General features: G+C 46.2%; 1 protein-coding gene across 1 annotated transcript in view; it reads right to left on the bottom strand.

Annotated features, from left to right (window-relative positions):
- LOC126092424 (uncharacterized) overlaps nt 1-21,491 on the bottom strand; it is a 759,756-nt gene that overhangs the window by 43,481 nt on the left and 694,784 nt on the right. The window contains exon 4 of the mRNA XM_049908015.1: nt 10,099-10,232. Coding sequence (XP_049763972.1) covers nt 10,099-10,232 — 134 coding nt within the window. The remainder of the gene's footprint in view (nt 1-10,098; nt 10,233-21,491) is intronic.

Here is a 21,491-nt window from a genome sequence, read left to right as displayed (position 1 = left end):
AGAGGATGGGAATACAAAAGGACTCAGGGGGTGGGGGAGGAGGTAGGGGGAGGTTTAGTGGGGAGAAAACAGGACAGAAGGGGGGAAGAGGGAGCCCAGGGAAAGGACATAGGAAAGGAGGGGGAGTGGGGATCAGAGTTGATAGGAGGGGTAAATGGAGGGAGAGAGGGCATCATCTGGGAGAGGGAGTTGATGGAAGCCACCTTGGGAAAGGAGATGTAGGGTGTAGAGATGGAGGGTAGGGGGGACACAACGGTGAAGACGGGGCAGGGGGCGGGGATGGGAGAGGAGAGGAGCAACCAGGGGGTGAGGGGGTTCAAGACGGCGGGAGGTGTAGAGGATGTGGATATGTTCGAGGAATAGGAGCAGATGGGGGAAAGGAATGAGATCATAGAGGATCCGCGTGGGGGACGGGAGGCGTATACAGAAGGCGAGGCGGAGTGTATGACGCTCAAGGATCTGGAGGGACTTATAGAATTTGGGGGGGGGGCAGATATCCAGGCAGGACTGGCATAACAGAGGATGGGACGGATTAAGGATTTGTAGGTGTGGAGGATGGTAGAGGGGTGCAACCCCCATGTCCGGCCAGAGAGGAGTTTGAGGAGTCGGAGGCGGTTGTGGGCTTTGGATTGGATGGAGCGGAGATGAGGGATCCAGGTGAGGTGATGGTCAATGGTGAGGCCAAGGTAGGTGAGGGTGGGGGACGAAAACGTCATCCGTTCCGCAATATATAGCGTACTGTAACTATTCTGCGCATGCGTCGAAAACTTGATAGTTGAACCACCCTGCCCGCCGGCAGCGCCCTCGCTGTTGGAATAGCGGAACTCAGTCGCCCTCTGCGTTGCTGTTTGCCACGGCTGTCGACGCAATCTGTCGTCTTCGATTTGAGCAAACTGTGGAGATGATGGGATTCCACGCACTGTCCAGCTGGTAGCCACTGTCACGGTTTAACAGATTTTCCGCCAGTCGTATTTCTACGGATTCTTTAATAATGGAGTCCCAGAAAGACGTTTCTGTGGACAAAATCATTGTTTTCTCATACTCCATTGAATGTCCAGTAGAAATACAATGTTCAGCAAAAGCGGACTTTCTTGGCTGCAAAAGGCGGGTGTAACGTTGATGTTCAGTGCAGCGTTTTTCACGGTGCGTGTGGTTTGACCTATGTAAGCCATACCACATTGGCACGGTATCTTGTAAATTCCTCCGAAAATTTCAGGTAAAAGTGGTTTTCCGCCCAACATCGAAGATGGCGGACCTTGTGGGATCGGTTAAGGGAAATCTGTTACTACGAAAGGCCGGAATTTACAAGATACCGTGCCAATGTGGTATGGCTTACATAGGTCAAACCACACGCACCGTGAAAGAATGCTGCACTGAACATCAACGTTACACCCGCCTTTTGCAGCCAAGCAAGTCCGCAACTTCACTCACTATTTCGAAATGACAAAATTACAATATTGCTGCAACACGAATAAATACAGGCGTTGATTTGGGTAATTCTTGCAAATCTCGCGCAGTTGTTTCTGAAAGGCAATAGTTACGGGAGCGATTGGCACATGGGATAGCATGCGCGCGTGTTTATATTTTGCAAACGATTCTGCAGAGTCAGGTTTACGACATCGATCACAATCTAGAAGGCGTTGTATAAAAATGTGAAGTAATCAGGTTAACACGAGGCACAGACGTGCTACGAAAAACCCGTATGTTACAGTTAAAAATGAGCCTAATGTGAATTTTAAAATTTTCCCGGCGAATTGACTGTTCAAACAAATTTCGGGCTTGCAGCCGGTCGTCGTTCAATACTTCGCATGATATTTCAACTGGGCAACTGCCAGTCATCTTCAGGTGAGCCGTCGCAGACTGGCGAAAACGTTTTTTTTTTCTTTATTGAATTTCAATTCCCCCCGAAGGGGGCGGGCTGGCAGCAGCTTAGTATGCCGCTCTTCAGCCTACAGATTTTGTTAGAAAGATGAAGAGAATAAATAATAAAAACAGGCGATAAAATCGGAGACTTAAAGAGTAACATGGCGAAAATAAGTCGTGGAACTTAAAACAAAGAACAGGGGGATGATGAGCTAATAAAATACATACGAAGCAGACAGGTAAAACAATAGACAGACAATTTAAAAAAAACACGGCGACAGTCTGGTTTCTGTTCGCAAAAGACATAAAATTCACATCTAGCGATAGCATGGTTTCTGTTCGCAACACGAGAAAGATAAACAACACTGAACAGTCACCGGAACACTGCACTAAAAAGTTGGCAAATGTGACATACCACAGCCGAGAGCAGGGGGGGGGGGGGGAACTGGACATATGATGGGAAAATAAAAAAGGGGGGAAGGAGAGTAAAAGTGAAGGGGGGAGCCGGGAAAGGAGCTGATGGAGGATGAGGACCCATAAGAGGGGTGGGGGGCGCTGGGCAGACGCAACAGGTAGTGAGGTAGGCAGAGGATGGGAATACAAAAGGACTCAGGGGTGGGGGAGGAGGTAGGGGGAGGTTTAGTGGGGAGAAAACAGGACGGAAGGGGGGAAGAGGGAGCCCAGGGAAAGGACATAGGAAAGGAGGGGGAGTAGGGGATCAGAGTTGATAGGAGGGGTAAATGGAGGGAGAGAGGGCATCATCCGGGAGAGGGAGTTGATGGAAGCCACCTTGGGAAAGGAGATGTAGGGTGTAGAGATGGAGGGTAGGGGGGACACAACGGTGAAGACGGGGCAGGGGCCGGGGATGGGAGAGGAAAGGAGCAACCAGGGGGTGAGGGGATTCAAGACGACGGGAGGTGTAGAGGATGTGGATATGTTTGACGAATAGGAGCAGATGGGGGAAAGGAATGAGATCTTAGAGGATCCGCGTGGGGGACGGGAGGCGTATATAGAAGGCGAGGCGGAGTGTATGACGCTCAAGGATCTGGAGGGACGTATAGAATTTGGGGGGGGGGGCAGATATCCAGGCAGGACTGGCATAACAGAGGATGGGACGGATTAAGGATTTGTAGGTGTGGAGGATGGTAGAGGGGTGCAACCCCCATGTCCGGCCAGAGAGGATTTTGAGGAGTCGGAGGCGGTTGTGGGCTTTGGATTGGATTGAGCGGAGATGAGGGATCCAGGTGAGGTGACGGTCTATGGTGAGGCCAAGGTAGGTGAGGGTGGGGGACGAAAACGTCATCCGTTCCGCAATATATAGCGTACTGTAACTATTCTGCGCATGCGTCGAAAACTTGATAGTTGAACCACCCTGCCCGCCGGCAGCGCCCTCGCTGGTGGAATAGCGGAACTCAGTCGCCCTCTGCGTTGCTGTTTGCCACGGCGGTCGACGCAATCTGTCGCCTTAGATTTGAGCAAATCGTGGAGATGATGGGATTCCACGCACTGTCCAGCTGGTAGCTGCTGTCACGGTTTAACAGATTTTCCGCCAGTTGTATTTCTACGGATTCTTTAATAATGGAGTCCCAGAAAGACGTTTCTGTGGACAAAATCATTGTTTTCTCATACTCCATTGAATGTCCAGTAGAAATACAATGTTCAGCAAAAGCGGACTTTCTTGGCTGCAAAAGGCGGGTGTAACGTTGATGTTCAGTGCAGCGTTTTTCACGGTGCGTGTGGTTTGACCTATGTAAGCCATACCACATTGGCACGGTATCTTGTAAATTCCTCCGAAAATTTCAGGTAAAAGTGGTTTTCCGCCCAACATCGAAGATTGCGGACCTTGTGGGATCAGTTAAGGGAAATCTGTTACTACGAAAGGCCGGAATTTACAAGATACCGTGCCAATGTGGTATGGCTTACATAGGTCAAACCACACGCACCGTGAAAGAATGCTGCACTGAACATCAACGTTACACCCGCCTTTTGCAGCCAAGCAAGTCCGCTATGGCTGAACATTGTATTTCTACTGGACATTCAATGGAGTATGAAAAACAATGATTTTGTCCACAGCAACGTCTTTCTGGGACTCCATTATTAAAGAATCCGTAGAAACACGACTGGCGGAAAATCTGTTAAACCGTGACAGCGGCTACCAGCTGGACAGTGAATGGAGTCCCATCATCTCCACGATTTGCTCAAATCGAAACGACAGATTGCGTCGACCGCCGTGGCAAACAGCAACGCAGAGGGCGACTGAGTTCCGCTATTCCGCCAGCGAGGGCGCTGCCGGCGGGCAGTGTGGTTCAACTATCAAGTTTTCGACGCAAGCGCAGAATAGTTACAGTACGCTATATATTGCGGAACGGATGACGTTTTCGCCAGTCTGCGACGGCTCACCTGAAGATGACTGGCAGGTGCCCAGTTGAAATATCGTGCGAAGTATTGAACGACGATCGGCTGCAAGCCCGAAATTTGTTTGAAAAAAAAAAATGAGCCTAGTGACCTGTGTGTAGCGGCCGAAGCGGGCTGAGGAGAGCTGACGGTTATTAAAGAGCACTCCGCTTGTCCCCTCCAGACGATCTACGTCAGAGGCGTTGGGAAAAGACGTATAGATAAGCGAGCTCGGAGGCTCAAAAGAGGCAGTCGGGTCGCTGTTCTGTCTGCGTCCAGTACCGGAGATAGACGATTGTTTAACTTGCAGGCCAACCACGACCATCTCCTCGTGATTGATATGGCCCGCCAACCGGCTCGCTGAAGCTATTTCTAACTTCCGCTGCACGGACGCGTCATTACTGTGGCGGGGCGCGTCGGAACTTGGAGCTTCACCGGCACGAGCAGCGAGAGGGCTGCTAGCCTCCGCTCTCTGTGCGGCATCGTCCTGCAGACCGCGAACTTCCGTCCGTGGTGGCACGGCTGGGGCGCGAACTCGCGACCTCCTGGGTGTAGAGCTAGCTGCGGGCACTGAGCGAGCTGCCCTGGGCGGAAAGCCGTGGCTGCTCAGGCTCACTGCAACGACGGCGGTCGGCTGCTTCCCTTCGGCGCTCTACATTGTGTCCACGACTCGCACTTGACGGTGGAGTCAGCCCTGTTCCGGGTCACGGGCACAGTCAACGGACGGTGCAGCAACTTAGCCGTGGCGTGAATGGGAGCGCTACGTCCGCAAGGATGGGGGACCGAGCGCCGACGCTGCAGATTCCGGCATTGGCACGGTGTGCGATTCCATCGCCGAGTTCAGCAGAATGTCCGCTTTGTACCTTCGATGTACGAGGTGCATTCAAGTCCCAAGGCCTCAGATTTTTTTTCTAATTAACTACTCACCCGAAATCGATGAAACTGGCGTTACTTCTCGACGTAATCGCCCTGCAGACCTACACTTTTTCACAACGCTGACGCCATGATTCCATGGCAGCGGCGAAAGCTTCTTTAGGAGTCTGTTTTGACCACTGGAAAATCGCTGAGGCAATAGCAGCACGTCTGGTGAATGCGCGGCCACGGAGAGTGTCTTTCATTGTTGGAAAAAGCCAAAAGTCACTAGGAGCCAGGTCAGGTGAGTAGGGAGCATGAGGAATCACTTCAAAGTTGTTATCACGAAGAAACTGTTGCGTAATGTTAGCTCGATGTGTGGGTGCGTTGTCTTGGTGAAACAGCACACGCGCGGCCCTTCCCGGACGTTTTTGTTGCAGTGCAAGAAGGAATTTGTTCTTCAAAACATTTTCGTAGGAGGCACCATTGAGCTGACTGGTGCTTTGTTTCTGGATTGAAAAATGGTATCCACATCTCATCCATTGTCACAACCGACGAAAAGAAAGTCTCATTCATGCTGTCGTTGTGCGTCAACATTGCTTGGCAACATGCCACACGGGCAGCCATGTGGTCGCCCGTCAGCATTCGTGGCACCCACCTGGATGATACTTTTCGCATTTTCAGGTCGTCATGCAGGATTGTGTGCACAGAACCCACAGAAATGCCAACTCTGGAGGCGATCTGTTCAACAATCATTCGGAGATCCCCTAAAACAATTCTCTCCACTTTCTCCATCATGTCGTCAGACCGGCTTGTGTGAGCCCAAGGTTGTTTCGGTTTGTTGTCACACGATGTTCTGCCCTCATTAAACTGTCGCACCCACGAACGGACTTTCGACACATCCATAACTCCATCACCACATGTCTCCTTCAACTGTCGATGAATTTCAATTGGTTTCACACCACGAAAATTCAGAAAACGAATGATTGCAGGCTGTTCAAGTAAGGAAAACGTCGCCATTTTAAGTATTTAAAACAGTTCTCATTCTCGCTGCTGGTGGTAAAATTCCATCTGCCGTACGGTGCTGCCATCTCTGGGATGTATTGACAATGAACGCGGGCTCATTTTAAAACAATGCCCATGTTATCTCTTTCCAGTCCGCAGATAAAAAATTGGAGGACTTAGAACTTGAATGCACCTCGTAATAAAGTGTATGACACACTTGCCCGCGTTTCTCTGCACCCTTCGAGGAGAGTCAATGCTCTCTCCCAACCGTACCTCTCAGTTGTTCTGACATGTTGCAACCTTTGAGCTCGCGGGGTCATAATAATACGTAAACTCAAATAGCAACAATGAAGTACACATAAAAATGACAATCGATAAATAAACCCGTAGCAACAGGAATACGAACTTGAAAAACAAAAAATCCTAGAACTTATACCCCAATCTAATATTTGTATTGGACTGGAAATAGTGGACAGCAATACAAATGATGACAGTATGAGCTGTGTGTCTTGTTCCGATTCGGTCACGGTATCTGGTGTTGACAATGGTAATGCGTTCGTTACCTCGTTGTCCTCAAGCTTGCAGTTAGTACTGATCGATTCTGTCTAGTGTTTTATTGGCCATAAATGTTAATTGTGCGTGAAGAGTGATACGCAACAGTAAGATAGATATGTTTATTAGTGAAGTGTTTGTTGGTATGCATCTCGTGTGTGAGTACACTGAATGCAGTGGAAGAGCGGCAGAATGACTTTATACTGAGCTCTTCTGACACCGACGACAACTGCGTCACAATACGTTTGTGTATGAGGGTTCTTGCATTAGTCTGTTTTGCACGTTGTATATGGCATGTCCAGCTGAAAAGAAAATCTTCACTGTAGCAGCGTTATATACACTCCTTTAAAATGAATGTGTTTTTCCAACATCACTGTTGAACTCTTGATAAGCAAAGCAACCGTGTATCACATAACCCATGAGAAGTTTTGTTACAACAAAATTTGTGCTCTGCGGACGCCCATGCATCTTTTAAAGAATCACAAGATGCCGAGAATGGATGTTTGCCTTATCCATCTGTTGCGGTACACGGAACAAGGGACGAATTTCGTTGCTCAGATTGTGGCATGTGATGAAACGTGGTGTGACCATTTTAAGCCTGCCTCCGACGGATGGAGTGGCGGCATCCCGGCTCCCCTCGTCCATACAAAGCGCACTCCACCATGGAGGCCGGAATAGTGTAACTCAGTTTCTTTTTCGAGCAACAAGGAGCTCTAATCGTCGACTCGCTGCTACAGGATGCAACAATTAACGCTGAACAGTATTGGAACATGTTTCTGAGGCTCATACAGGCCATCTGATAAAAGTGCAGGGGCAAGTCCCGAATGAGACAATGTTGTCCAGGTCATGCGGCAAAGAAGACCCTTCAGCTCCTTCAAAAATTTCGGATAAAAGTCATGGAACATCTTCCATACAGCCTGAAAGGTCTCTGTTGGATTCCTTTCATGTTAATTTCTTAAATCTGTTGTCATTTATGGCATAAATTCCTCTTCTAAATTTACTGTGGCGTTTCTGACTATCTGGGAGGAGACTGAGTAGTGGAACGTGTTACTTTTACACATAAACATGAACGATCTGTCACACTACTACACTTCAAAACACAGTTTATATGTAATTCATGTCACACAGCCTCATACGGAACCTACATCCGCTTTGTTTTATATACTGTATATGAGAAGATACTGTCATCCCCCTTGCCTTCTGTGTGAGAGGATGAATGAGCAAATGTATTTCTAGTTGCATGCTTGAGGGTAGCAGACAAGCCTGTCTGCTAGAGAACAGTAGGACCAACGTCGAAACAGGTAGCTACGCTTTCTAAAAGCAAAGAGGTTTCTATCCGTCCCTTGTCATGTTGGTATAGGAAGCTGCCCCTCTGGCCACTTCCGTTTGTATTTGTGAGCCACCCTCAGGAAGGAACCAGGGCAGTCGGTCCGTGGCGAGCGTCTGAAGTGGTAAGATCCCCGGCTAAGCGCATGTCTGCTAAATCCGTAGGACAATGGATTTCTTAAGTTCATCCTAACTGAAAATTTAATCACCTTTATTTCAGGTTTAGCTCTAAAATATCTAATGTTATCTTAAATTGCAACGCAGTGTAATTCGAGTGTGAAGTTCAGAATATATTCCGGTAGTTGCTTTGTCACTACTTTATGAGTGTTGATTAGTAACTCTAACTAGCATCATCAATCTTCCATGCGAATGTGCGTGAGATTATAAAGTCTCGTCTTGACAATATTTTTCAATATAGCAACTTTTCTTTATGTTCAACCCACGTGGGGTGTACTTTGTGAGACCAGTACTACGTGCTTATACAATTGTTTGTCCCATCAGGTTAATAGTAAGACGATAGTAACCAGTTTGAGGTTTTTGTTTTGTAAATTGGTTTTCGATCTAATTTATTTTAATTATCGAAATTTATTGTGGAGTTACACTCTTTGTGTAAACAAAGTTGACCACGTGAAGCATGTGGTGTAATCATCAAAGTAGCCCTCAGCTACTCTTTTCGGGAAGATTTCACAGGGAGTTAGTATGAATTTAGTATACCAGTGTGTGGAAATTACATGAGGGACAGGATTGTGCTACGAACGTAATTTCTTTGGGTGAAAATTGAATCGGCTGGTTGCGGTTAATTTCCTCTTGCATATGTTTCAACGTTCTTCGTGTGTTATTTTATGAATGCAGTGTTGTATGCAGTCTCCCAATCTTGGCTCCATATTTGATGTGTTCCGTAAGATTACAAACTCACATTTTCACAGTCCTAAATAAGGCACCAGCTTAGTTACGACTCACGTTTAATATGCTGAAATTTCAGTGATCAATGTTAAAATAAATTTCCAAATATAAACTGATTTATTTCTTTTTATTTAAATTCTCTTTTTTATATATAAATCACCGGTTGTCGTATGACTGTTAAAAGATTATAATTAATGTTAGTCTGGTTGGGAATTTGGTAAGCTAGACCGGATACCTGGTGAAACAGTTGCGCAGTAATGCAAGGTTAACTTCCCCAGACAGCTCACAGCTTTTATTCCAATTTTATGGTCTTAGACATCGGCACCGCTTACATAGCAAATTAAAGCAACAACGTTACAAGCCCCATTATCTCCTCATGTAAATTACATATCTTAGGCCCCCTAGAACAATGTCCTAAATGGGCAGAGTTCACCTGTGACAAGGATGTGCAGGACATCATAGAAAACTGGATGCGTCAAGAACACAGGAGTTCGTACACTGAACCCTACCTGGGTCCGATGTATGGGACCGATATATCAATGCCATTGGCAAGTATGTATAGCTGTGTTGTTCCGTCGGTAATTATAATACTGTTATTAAAATTTCCTTACATATGACTGTAGACCCCTTTTAGCTAGCAGCCTTGCCGTAGTGGTAACACCGGATCCCGTCATATCACGGAAGTTAGGCGCAGTCGGTCTTCACTAGCACTTGGATAGGTCTCCCACCGGTATGCCGTTCGCTGTTGACAAACCGGATGCATTCAGCCCTTGTAAGGCCAACTGAGGAGGTACTTCACTGAGAAGTAGCGGCTCCGGGCACGAAAGCTGACAGCGGCAGGGTGAGCAATGTGCCGGGCACATGCTCCTCTACATCAACATCCAATGAAGCTCGTGAGCTGAGAATGAAACGGCGGTCGGCCGGTAACGTCTGCTCTTCAATCCCTGTTCGATCGGAATAGACTCCTTTTCATTTGGGCACACCTTATATGCTGTGGTTATTACGGATTGAGGCTTCTCTGCTGTTGTGTGAGTATATTGACAGATACAAGGGTGATAGTGGTAACGAACAAAATAAATCGTAATTACATTATTACTCTGTGAAGAGCCTCCGAAGACCATGGGTCCATGGTACCAAAATAATCATAAGCTGTCCCTGAACAACCTCTGAATGTTTGTTGGAGTTGTGGTTCAGAATACTTACGGAAGCGCCGTTGACGATCCAGACGATGTGGGGCGCCGGCTTGGCGGACCCTGAGCTGCAGTTGGCCCTCAGCGTGTCCCCGGGCCGGTAGTGGGGCCGGTTCAGCCGCACCACTGGGGCGCGCGTCTGCGGCTCTGCAGACAGGCAGACGGGGACGTCAGCGTAGGCAGTAAGTCATAATTATGAAAGTAAAGCAGCACAACCACAGTACACTGCTGGCCACCAAAACTGCAACAACGGGAAGGACAGCACTAAGGAAACTGCATACACATTACAATAGAAAAAATACACTCCTGGAAATGGAAAAAAGAACACATTGACACCGGTGTGTCAGACCCACCATACTTGCTCCGGACACTGCGAGAGGGCTGTACAAGCAATGATCACACGCACGGCACAGCGGACACACCAGGAACCGTGGTGTTGGCTGTCGAATGGCGCTAGCTGCGCAGCATTTGTGCACCGCCGCCGTCAGTGTCAGCCAGTTTGCCGTGGCATACGGAGCTCCATCGCAGTCTTTAACACTGGTAGCATGCCGCGACAGCGTGGACGTGAACCGTATGTGCAGTTGACGGACTTTGAGCGAGGGCGTATAGTGGGCATGCGGGAGGCCGGGTGGACGTACCGCCGAATTGCTCAACACGTGGGGCGTGAGGTCTCCACAGTACATCGATGTTGTCGCCAGTGGTCGGCGGAAGGTGCACGTGCCCGTCGACCTGGGACCGGACCGCAGCGACGCACGGATGCACGCCAAGACCGTAGGATCCTACGCAGTGCCGTAGGGGACCGCACCGCCACTTCTCAGCAAATTAGGGACACTGTTGCTCCTGGGGTATCGGCGAGGACCATTCGCAACCGTCTCCATGAAGCTGGGCTACGGTCCCGCACACCGTTAGACCGTCTTCCGCTCACGCCCCAACATCGTGCAGCCCGCCTCCAGTGGTGTCGCGACAGGCGTGAATGGAGGGACGAATGGAGACGTCTTCAGCGATGAGAGTCGCTTCTGCCTTGGTGCCAATGATGGTCGTATGCGTGTTTGCGCCGTGCAGGTGAGCGCCACAATCAGGACTGCATACGACCGAGGCACACAGGGCCAACACCCGGCATCATGGTGTGGGGAGCGATCTCCTACACTGGCCGTACACCACTGGTGATCGTCGAGGGGACACTGAATAGTGCACGGTACATCCAAACCGTCATCGAACCCATCGTTCTACCATTCCTAGACCGGCAAGGGAACTTGCTGTTCCAACAGGACAATGCACGTCCGCATGTATCCCGTGCCACCCAACGTGCTCTAGAAGGTGTAAGTCAACTACCCTGGCCAGCAAGATCTCCGGATCTGTCCCCCATTGAGCATATTTGGGACTGGATGAAGCGTCGTCTCACGCGGTCTGTACGTCCAGCACGAACGCTGGTCCAACTGAGGCGCCAGGTGGAAATGGCATGGCAAGCCGTTCCACAGGACTACATCCAGCATCTCTACGATCGTCTCCATGGGAGAATAGCAGCCTGCATTGCTGCGAAAGGTGGATATACACTGTACTAGTGCTGACATTGTGCATGCTCTGTTGCCTGTGTCTATGTGCCTGTGGTTCTGTCAGTGTGATCATGTGATGTATCTGACCCCAGGAATGTGTCAATAAAGTTTTCCCTTCCTGGGACAATGAATTCACGGTGTTCTTATTTCAATTTCCAGGAGTGTACATGATAATCTACGCTCAGGTGACACAAGTCATGCGATCTCTCCTAATATTGTCTCGGACCTCCTTTTGTATTGTGTAATGCAGCAACTCGATGTCGCAAGGACTCAACTAGTCATTAGAAGTTCCTGCAGAACATGCTGCCTTTGTAGTACTCCGTAATTGAGAATATTACCACTGCAGTATGTTGTGCACGAAACGACATCTCGATTAAGTCCTATAAATGTTTCGTTGGATTCACGTCGAGCGATTTGGTGACCAAATCATTCACTCGCACTGTCCAGAATGTTCTTCAATCCAAGCGCGACAATTGTGACGTGGCATGTTGCATTGTCGTCCATAAAAATTGAATCGTTGTTTCAGTTCATAAAGTCCACGAATTGTTTCAAATGGTAGCCATTTGTTTCAAATGGTAGCCATACATAACCATTTACAATCAATAATCGGTGCAGCTGGGCCAGAGGATCCAGTCCATTCCTTGTAAGCTCGGCAAATACCTCTATGGATCCAACACCTGCTTGGACAGTGCCTTGTTAACAACCTGTGTCCATCGCATCATGGGGTCAGCGCCACCTGCGAACGCTACCATCAGCTCCTACCAAATGAAATCGGGAGACATCAGACCAGGCTGCGGTTTTCCAGTAGTTTATGGTCCAACCGACATGGTCAGCCGGCCGCGGTGGTCTCGCGGTTCTAGGCGCGCTGTCCGGAACCGTGCGACTGCTACGGTCGCAGGTTCGAATCCTGCCGCGGGCATGGATGTGTGTGATGTCCTTAGGGTAGTTAGGTTTAAGTAGTTCTAAGTTCTAGGGGACTGATGACCACAGCTGTTAAGTCCCATAGTGCTCAGAGCCATTTGAACCATTTTTGACATGGTCACAAGCCAGAGAAGCTGCTGCAGGCGATGTCTTGCTGTTAGCGAAATCAATCGCTTCGATCGCTTGCTGCTATGTCCTAATATGAGAAATTTGCTCTACTGTCCTAAGGGATATGTTAGTCGTACGTCCCACATTTGGTTTCCACGGTTTTTCACGCAGTGTTGCTCGTCTATTAGCACTGACAACTCAACGCAAACTCCGCAGCTTACGGTCTTTAAGTGAAGGCCGCCAGCCACTGCGTTGTCCGTGCCTGAAATTCCTCGGCACGCTTTTGACATTGTTGGTGTCAGAATATTGCATTTCATAACGATTTCCGACATGAAATGTACCGTACTTTTAGCTTCAACTATTATTCCGCGTTCAGAGTTTGTTAATTCCCGTCGTTCGGTCATAACTACGTCGGAAACCATTGGACATGAATCTCTGAGTACAAATGACAGCTCCAACAATGCATTGTCCTCTTCTGCCTTGTGTACGCGGTACTTGCGCATATCACTATCCACTGATTTCTGTCACCTCAGTGTAAGTGTGTGCTGCGGATGTACACATGATAAGAAATTTGGTATACAGTGCTCACACTGTTGCAGCAATAATGACACAACCCGGCTAGGCTATGATAATTGGTACGGGTACTCTGTGGTTAAAGGTGGCTTGCCAGCCTGTCAGCAACCCATGGTCAGATGTTTTCAGTGGATGGGAGATATTTCTGGTCAGGACAAGAAGTCGAGCATACTTTATTTCCAGGTGGAGGAGGTCAGCACCAGAAACACGCGATGTTGCTTTACGTAGTTGAAAGATTACTTCACAGAGACATAAAAGGTAGGGAATAGCTAGTAGCCTCCACACTTTTAAATGTAACGGTTGCTGTCCGAATTACCAACTGTGCGATCCAGAGCTGATACTGTTGTGCACGCAACGGCATCATGTAGCCTATACACTGATGTAAGGTCGTGGGCCCGTACGACGAAGACGAAAGCAATTTATAAGGGTAGAGTAGTAAAATAATAACTGAATCATTTTACCGACCTCCAAATTCAGATGACAAAATAACTGAAAGTTGCAAACAAAACTTGAGTCTAATTTCAAACATGTCCCCTACTCATGTGATAATAGTTGGTGGTGACCTCAATTTATCCTCCATATGTTGGTGAACATACATGTTTAAATCAGGAGGTACGCATAAAATGCAATCCGAAATTGCGCCAAACGTATTCTCCGAAAATTATCTCGAGCAACTAGTTCATGAGTCCAATCGAATAGTAAATTGTCGCGATAACACACTCTACGTCTTTGCAACAAACAATCATGAGCAGCCGGCCGCGGTGGTCGTGCGGTTCTAGGCGCTGCAGTTCGGAACCGCGGGACCGCTACGGTCGCAGGTTTGAATCTTGCCTCGGGCATGGATGTGTGTGATGTCCTTAGGTTAGTTAGGTTTAAGTAGTTCTAAGTTCTAGGGGACTGATGACCTAAGATGTTAAGTCCCATAGTGCTCAGAGCCATTTGAACCATAGCCAATCATGAGCATCAAAAGGAATACAGGGCTTTGTGAACACAGAGTTCTCGTAGTGAGACTAAAAACGTAACTCTCAAATCCACCAAAAAGAAACAAAAAATGTATCTATCCAAAAAAGCTGATAAAAATTCGTTTGACGCCTTCTTGAGAGAGAACTCCATTTCGTCCAAATTAAAAGTCTAAGTGTGCGACATATGTGCCTTGAATTCAAACAAATTGTATCGACACCAGTTAAGAGATTTACACCAAATAAACTAGCAAACGACGGAACTGATCCAACATGGTACACAAAACAGATTAGAACACTCGGTCAACCATAGTAGAATTCATAAAATTTGTACTTGATGCTCTTGATAAAGATGAGTGTGTCACAGGCATATTTGTGAATCTTCCTAAGGCGTTTGATGGAGTCGGCCACAAGATTGTATTAAATAAATTAGAAGCATTAGGAATAAGTGGTGTAGCTAACGACTGGTTTCGATCATACCTAACAGATAGGATGCAGAGTAGAGATAACACATACTTCAAATAGATCTAAACATTTGGTAAAACACTTATCAGAACCAAAATACATTAATATACGAGTTCCGCAAGGCAGCATATTAGGACCAATACTGTTCCTGACATACATCAATGACTTTCCCAGTAGTGTTACTCATGGCGAAAAAAATCCTCTTCGCTGATGTCAACAGTATTATAGTCATTTAGAAAACAAGAGAACTCCTTGCCGAGAAAACAAATGAAACTCTCAAGGAAGTCTATGATTGGTCAATAAGTAATAAAGTGACATTGAACATAAAGAAAACTTATGGCATGAATTTCAGTTTGAAGAGGAAAAATGAAAATATTAAATTAAATGTAGATGGCACCTCTATAGACTGTATAACAAATGCAAAATTTCTAGGAATGAATATTGATTCTCAGTTGAAGTGGTGTGAACACACAAATGTACTTGCAGACAGGATGTCATCAGCAAGTTATGCCCTTAGAATCCAGTCATCAGTGTATAACATGCAGTGTCTTTTAGTTACATATTATTCATATGTACACTCAATTCTTAGCTATGGAATTCTTTCTTGGGGAACAAATGCACAAAATATGAACACAATTTTGAAACTCCAGAAAAGAGCCATAAGAATAATAACCAAACATACTTGTCGAGCCCATTGTAAAGATCTGTTCAGAACACTGAGGATTTTAACTGCTCCATGTGAATACATTTACCAGTCCGTTGCACACATCAAAAATTACATTGATAATTACTGCACAAACAGCTCTGTCCATGACCATGCAACAAGAGATAGACCCAACTTACATTTACCAAGAAAAAATAAACATGAAACTCAAAACAGCATTTTCTACCAAGGAATAAAACTGTACAATAAATTACCAAAAATGATTAAATAAATTGCCAAAATACAGTTATTTAAAGCGGCAGCTAAAAAGTACCTGTTCTGCAATACATTTTATACATTGAAGGATTACTTAACAAAAACAGAGCAGGGGTTTGATAAAAAATGTTATACAAATAAATAATAATAATAATGATTGTAAAATATCCAAAATTCCACTTAACACCTTCACTTAATGTTTCTTTTTCCTTTCTAGAAATACAAACCCCAAGCTATGCGTAGCACAATACTAACACCTCTTCCTCTTTCTGAGCTCAACATCTCATTCATTATGGAGGGATGCTGACTCAGTTTTTCAGTAGAGCAAATGGGAAGTTGCGGTACAGAAAATGGCCCAGAGATCACCAGTGTGTGTGTGTGTGTGTGTGTGTGTGTGTGTGTGTGCGCGCGTGTATAGTGAGTGAAGTGATATGAAACAATGTGTGTATAGTGTGTACAGTGACTGATAGTGAGATATGAGTGAACAATGTGTTGTTACATTATTTAATAAGTAATTTGTAAAAAAAGTTGTGTATACCAGGAGTAGATCTAATGCTTGTCTCTAACTAGAAGTCTGTAAATGTATGTGTATACGAATTAGCTTATTTCAAATTGATCTAAATTTGTAAATACTTTGAGATGTCCTATATCCTTCTAAAAAGATATTTTCGGATACTACTACTACTAATACTACTATTACTACTACACTGATGCAGAAACAACGAAAAAAGCATAAAAAATTTAAACGGACAGAAAATTCCCAAGTTTGGGAATATTTTACAGAAGCTCGAAACTTAGCGCGGACTTCAATGCAAGATGCTTATAGCAGCTACCACAGCGATATTTTGTCTCGAAACCTGGCAGAAATTTCAAAAAGATTCTGGTCGTATGTGAACTATGTTAGCGGCAAGACATGATCAAAGCCTTCTCTGAGCGATAGCAATGGAAATACTATCTATGGCGGAGTTACTGAACACAGCCCAACGAAATTCCTTCACCGAAGAAGACGAATTGAACATTCCAGGATTCCAATTAAGAAAAGCTGCCAACATGAGCAACTTAGATATCGGAGTAGTGGAGCAACTTAAATCACTTAACGAAAGCAAGTCTTCTGGTCCAGATCGTATACTAGTTAGGTTCCTTTCAGGGCATGACGATGCAATAGCTCCACTGATGTGTATTTCCAGATTTCCAGAAGGCTTTAATTGCGTGCTTATGAAATATCGTCTCAAATATGCGACTGGGTTCTTGGTTTCCTGTCAGAGACGTCACAGTTCGAGTTCGAGTTCGAGTTCGAGTAATACGTCCTGTCGTCGATTTCAACCGATATGTTATAAGCGCAGGAGAGGAGCTGCTGCCAATGTCGCAATGTTAGCCAAGGTACTCGCGTTTGTCGTCTGTTGCTGTAGCCCATTAATGCAAAATTTCACCGCACTGTCCAAACGGATGCGTTCGTCACGTGTTCTGCTGATGCTGAGATGACAAAACTCATGGGACTGCGATATACAGCAATACAATTGGCGGTAGTATCGCATACACAATGTGATTCATGTGGAAAAAGGTTCACTACATTATGGCCACACGACTGCAATCAATAGTCTTTGAAAGCGGAATGGTAGTTGAAGCTAGTCGCAGGGGACATTCCATTCCGGAAATCGTTTACGAATTGTGTGCTCCCTGACCCACAGTACAAAGAGTGTGTCGAGAATATCAAATTTCGGGCATTACCACTTACCACGTACAACGTAATGGCCAACACCACTACTTAACGACCGAGAACGGCGGCGTTTTCGTAGAGTTGTCAGAGCTAACAGACAAGAAACATTGCTTGAAATACCCATAAATCAACGTGGGACGTGTGACGATCGTATCTGTTAAGCCAGTGCGGTGAATTTTGGCGTTAATGGGCTATGCCAGCAGACGAAGCGCCAGTGCCTTTGCTAACAGCACGACATCGCCTACTACGCCTCTCCTGGGTTCGAGACCAATTTGGTTCGATCCTGGACGACTGAAAAGCCTTGGTCTGGTCAGGCGAGTCCCGATTTCAGCTGGATAACAGCTGATGGAATGTTTATGGATGACAGTTCGCCATGTCACTGGGCCACAAATGTTCGCGATTGGTTTAAAAGAACATTCTGGACAATTCGAGCGAATAATTTGGCCATCTAGATCACCCAAAATACATTCCATCGGCACCGGTGACACTTTCGCAATTATTGACGGCTATAGAGGTAGGCTCAATATTTCTGCGGAGGACTTCTAGCGACGTGTTGTGTCCACGCCATGTCGAGTTGCTGCAGTACGCCGGACAAAACAAAGCCCGATACTATATTTGGAGGAATCCCATGACTTTTTCACCTCAGTGTGTTGAACGTAGAGCGATTCCGATGCGGGTATACAAGCACCGACGTAAAGGCAAGCCATTAATGTGGCGTTCGTATCTTTCCGACGTGCATGCGATAAATGCAGAAGTACGAACTATGGCGTTGCCGTACCAAATGCATCCACACAGGACCTAGGTTATTCTTTTTCTGGATGCCGAAGAACAAACAGCGGTAGACATCCACCGGAGAATGAAGAACGTGTATGAGAAAACATGTCTGTTGCAAACTGCAACAAGGGGTGCTGCTGCTTCATCATAACGCACGTCCACAAATCGCAAATGTAGTAACACAGAAGTTACCCCAACTCAAGTAGCAGGCAGTAGAGCACCCACCCTACATAGCCATGATCTCTCCCCATGTGACTATCACGCCTTTGGTTCCTTAAAAATGCTCTTTAAGAGTCGACGGGGATGTGCAGTTATGGACTTCTTCGCGCAGCAGGACATGGTGCTTTACCAAATGGATTTCTTCAGCCTGGTACGTCGGTGGGATGTTTCTCTCAATGCTCATGGCGATTTTGTCTCGTTGATGTTCCGGCAAGGGCCAGCACGACGATCAAGATCGGAAGAGCAGAGAGGGTGCTGAGACGACGTCAGCCAATAGTCCGCTGACGAACACCTGTCTAGGACGACACCTAAACAGGAGCGGCCTCTACACGAAGAGAATATAAGCGCCGCGCCGTCTACCGCGGGCGGAGTGGAAGACGAGCCGTAATACAAACGCTGCAACACTGACTTATGAACTGTATTGTTTTGCTTGCAATGAAATTGTATGTAACGAAGGACATTGATTATTTGCATGTCACTATTTGCTTGCGACACACCTTTGTGAGCACACAAAGTTAAGTATTGTCAATTTCATTTACTGTAATAAATTCCATTAATACGATTTGCTTGAATTGTTGTCCAGCGATCCGAGAAAATAGATTCCTAGCATCCCGTATTAGACAAGTGGAGAGAACACAATTTGACAATGAGGATTTAAAAAAAAAAACCTCGTAGATACGGAATTTTCTTGTGTGTTTTGCTGGCGTCTTAATTTCTTTTTGTCTTTTCTTTGCAGTGGTGTTTACTTGCATTAACAGTAATTTGTAATTAGTGCTTTCAGGTGGATGTTGCGGAAATTTTCTTTGTTTTTTTACTTATTTTTCTCGCTTTCCTTCCCTGTTTCTTGCATATGTGTCTCCGAACATGCCTCTCCCACCTATCCCACCCCCGCTCAGGCGCCACAGCTGTCAGCGTTAGATGCAACGCAGTTAATGCAGATGTTCCACTTTCAGAGCCAGCAAATATCCTTACTGCTAAACATGGTACAGCAACTCCTGGCGAACAAAACTACTAATGCAGCCCAAACAACGCCTACAGCAGCTGCATGTGCTATACCGCCTTTTCACCAATTTCACGAACAAGAAGAGGAATGGATCGAGTGGCTGCAACAGTTTCAAGCCCACATAATTGCTCACAACGTACCAGGTAGTGTGAAACTCCCCTATTTATTGTCCACTGTAGGAAGTGCAATGTTCAGACTCATTCAGAATTTATTTCCTAATGTCACTCCGAGTGAACTAGCGCATGATCAGGTTGTAGATTCGCTAACTAACTGTTATGACCAGGAAGTGACTGTGGTATCACCTTGGTATCAATTCTTTAACTGTAAAAATGGTAAGAACGAACTTATCGCGAGTGGGTAACAGATTTGCAGGGTATGACGAGGAAATGCAAATTCAAATGTGCTTGTCGTGCTTTATAGTCAGATGTTATGTTGTGTGATGCGATTGTGTGCAATGTAATTGATGTCAAGCTCAGAGAACAGATTTTGAAACAGTCCGAGCCATCATTTCAGAAAGTAGTACAAATACTAGATCAGTACGATTCTGGTGCCTTGTCGGCCGATAAATTTGAGCAGCCAGCAATTTGTTGGGTTGAGTCCCTTTTTTTGTGACCAGTCCATTCAACAGCGGCAGCTTGCGCTCACCACGCTTTGTCCAAAGCATGGAATCTGGCTCTTAGAGTAATTAAACTGCAGAGAAGTCGTCATGGTGTCAATGCCGCCGATCATACATCGATAAGCGAATCGAATGTCTGTACTCCTTCGCCACAGGCGGCGCATGTGTAAGCGTATTTCTTTGCCGCCGACCAGCATCTGCGACCCGCATGCGAAGTACCACAGCGTTGGAGCATATATGGCCGCGCTTGGCATCTTGTCGTCAGTCTTGTGACTCACTCTGAAGGTGGCCGGACGATACGCGGCCGAAATATCAGTGGAGGAAATTTTATTTGCGCGGCTGCTTGCCCGAAATTTAATGGACTATTCATTACGCCACGAGAAATTGAAAATGCACATCAGTATTTGGAAGTTCTGACTGCTCAAGTCAAACTGTTCAACCTATTTAGACGATTTGTTTCAGCAGGTCGTACAGCTGAAGATCATATTGCAAACCTGCGTGCTTTGTTTCGTGTGTTACCTGATGCAGGATTGAAGTGCAGACTGGACAAGTGCAATTTTTTTACACCAGAGTTGCAGTATCTTGGTCATGTCATAAACAGTCAAGGTGTACATCCTCCTCAGTCGCTTTTGTTAGCCTTACGAAATTTGCCATTTCAACACAATGTCACAGGATTGCAGTCGGTCTTAGGGAAAATGAACTATTACTTTCGGTTCATACCGAATACTGCACAAATCACAGCTCCATTGCATCGCTCGCGTCGCAAGAATGTCAATTTTGTTTGAACAGTTGAGTGCCAAGTTGCTTTTCAAAAACTTAAAGATGCATTGCACAGTGATCAACTCTGATTCCGACAAACCAGTGGCATTGCCAGGGGACGCTTCCTCTTTTGGAATCGGCTCAGTGTTTTCGCGCCGAATTGGTGATAAAGACAGGCCTATCGCTTTCCGCCCCCCATGAACCATGGACCTTGCCGTCGGTGGGGAGGCTTGCGCGCCTCAACGATACAGATAGCCGTACCGTAGGTGCAACCACAACGGAGGGGTATCTGTTGAGAGGCCAGACAGACGTATGGTTCCTGAAGAGGGGCAGCAGCCTTTTCAGTAGTTGCAGGGGCAACAGTCTGGATGATTGACTGATCTGGCTCTGTAACACTAACCAAAACGGCATTGCTGTTGTGGTACTGCGAACGACTGAAAGCAAGGAGAAACTACAACCTTAATTTTTCCCGAGGGCATGCAGCTTTACTGTGCGATTAAATGATCATGGCGTCCTTTTGGGTAAAATATTCCGGAGGTAAAATAGTCCCCCATTCGGATCTCCGGGCGGGGACTACTCAAGAGGACGTCGTTATCAGGAGAGAGAAAACTGGCGTTCTACGGATCGGAGCGTGGAATGTCAGATCCCTTAATCTGGCAGGTAGGTTAGAAAATCTAAAAAGGGAAATGGATAGGTTAAAGTTAGATATAGTGGGAATTAGTGAAGTTCGGTGGCAGGAGGAACAAGACTTTTGGTTAGGTGAATACAGGTAATGCAGGAGTAGGTTTAATAATGAATAAAAAATATAGGAGTGCAGGTA

The sequence above is a fragment of the Schistocerca cancellata genome, chromosome 7, assembly GCF_023864275.1.
Source record: "Schistocerca cancellata isolate TAMUIC-IGC-003103 chromosome 7, iqSchCanc2.1, whole genome shotgun sequence".
NCBI lineage: Eukaryota > Metazoa > Arthropoda > Insecta > Orthoptera > Acrididae > Schistocerca > Schistocerca cancellata.
This window is presented reverse-complemented; position numbering and strand designations above follow the sequence as displayed.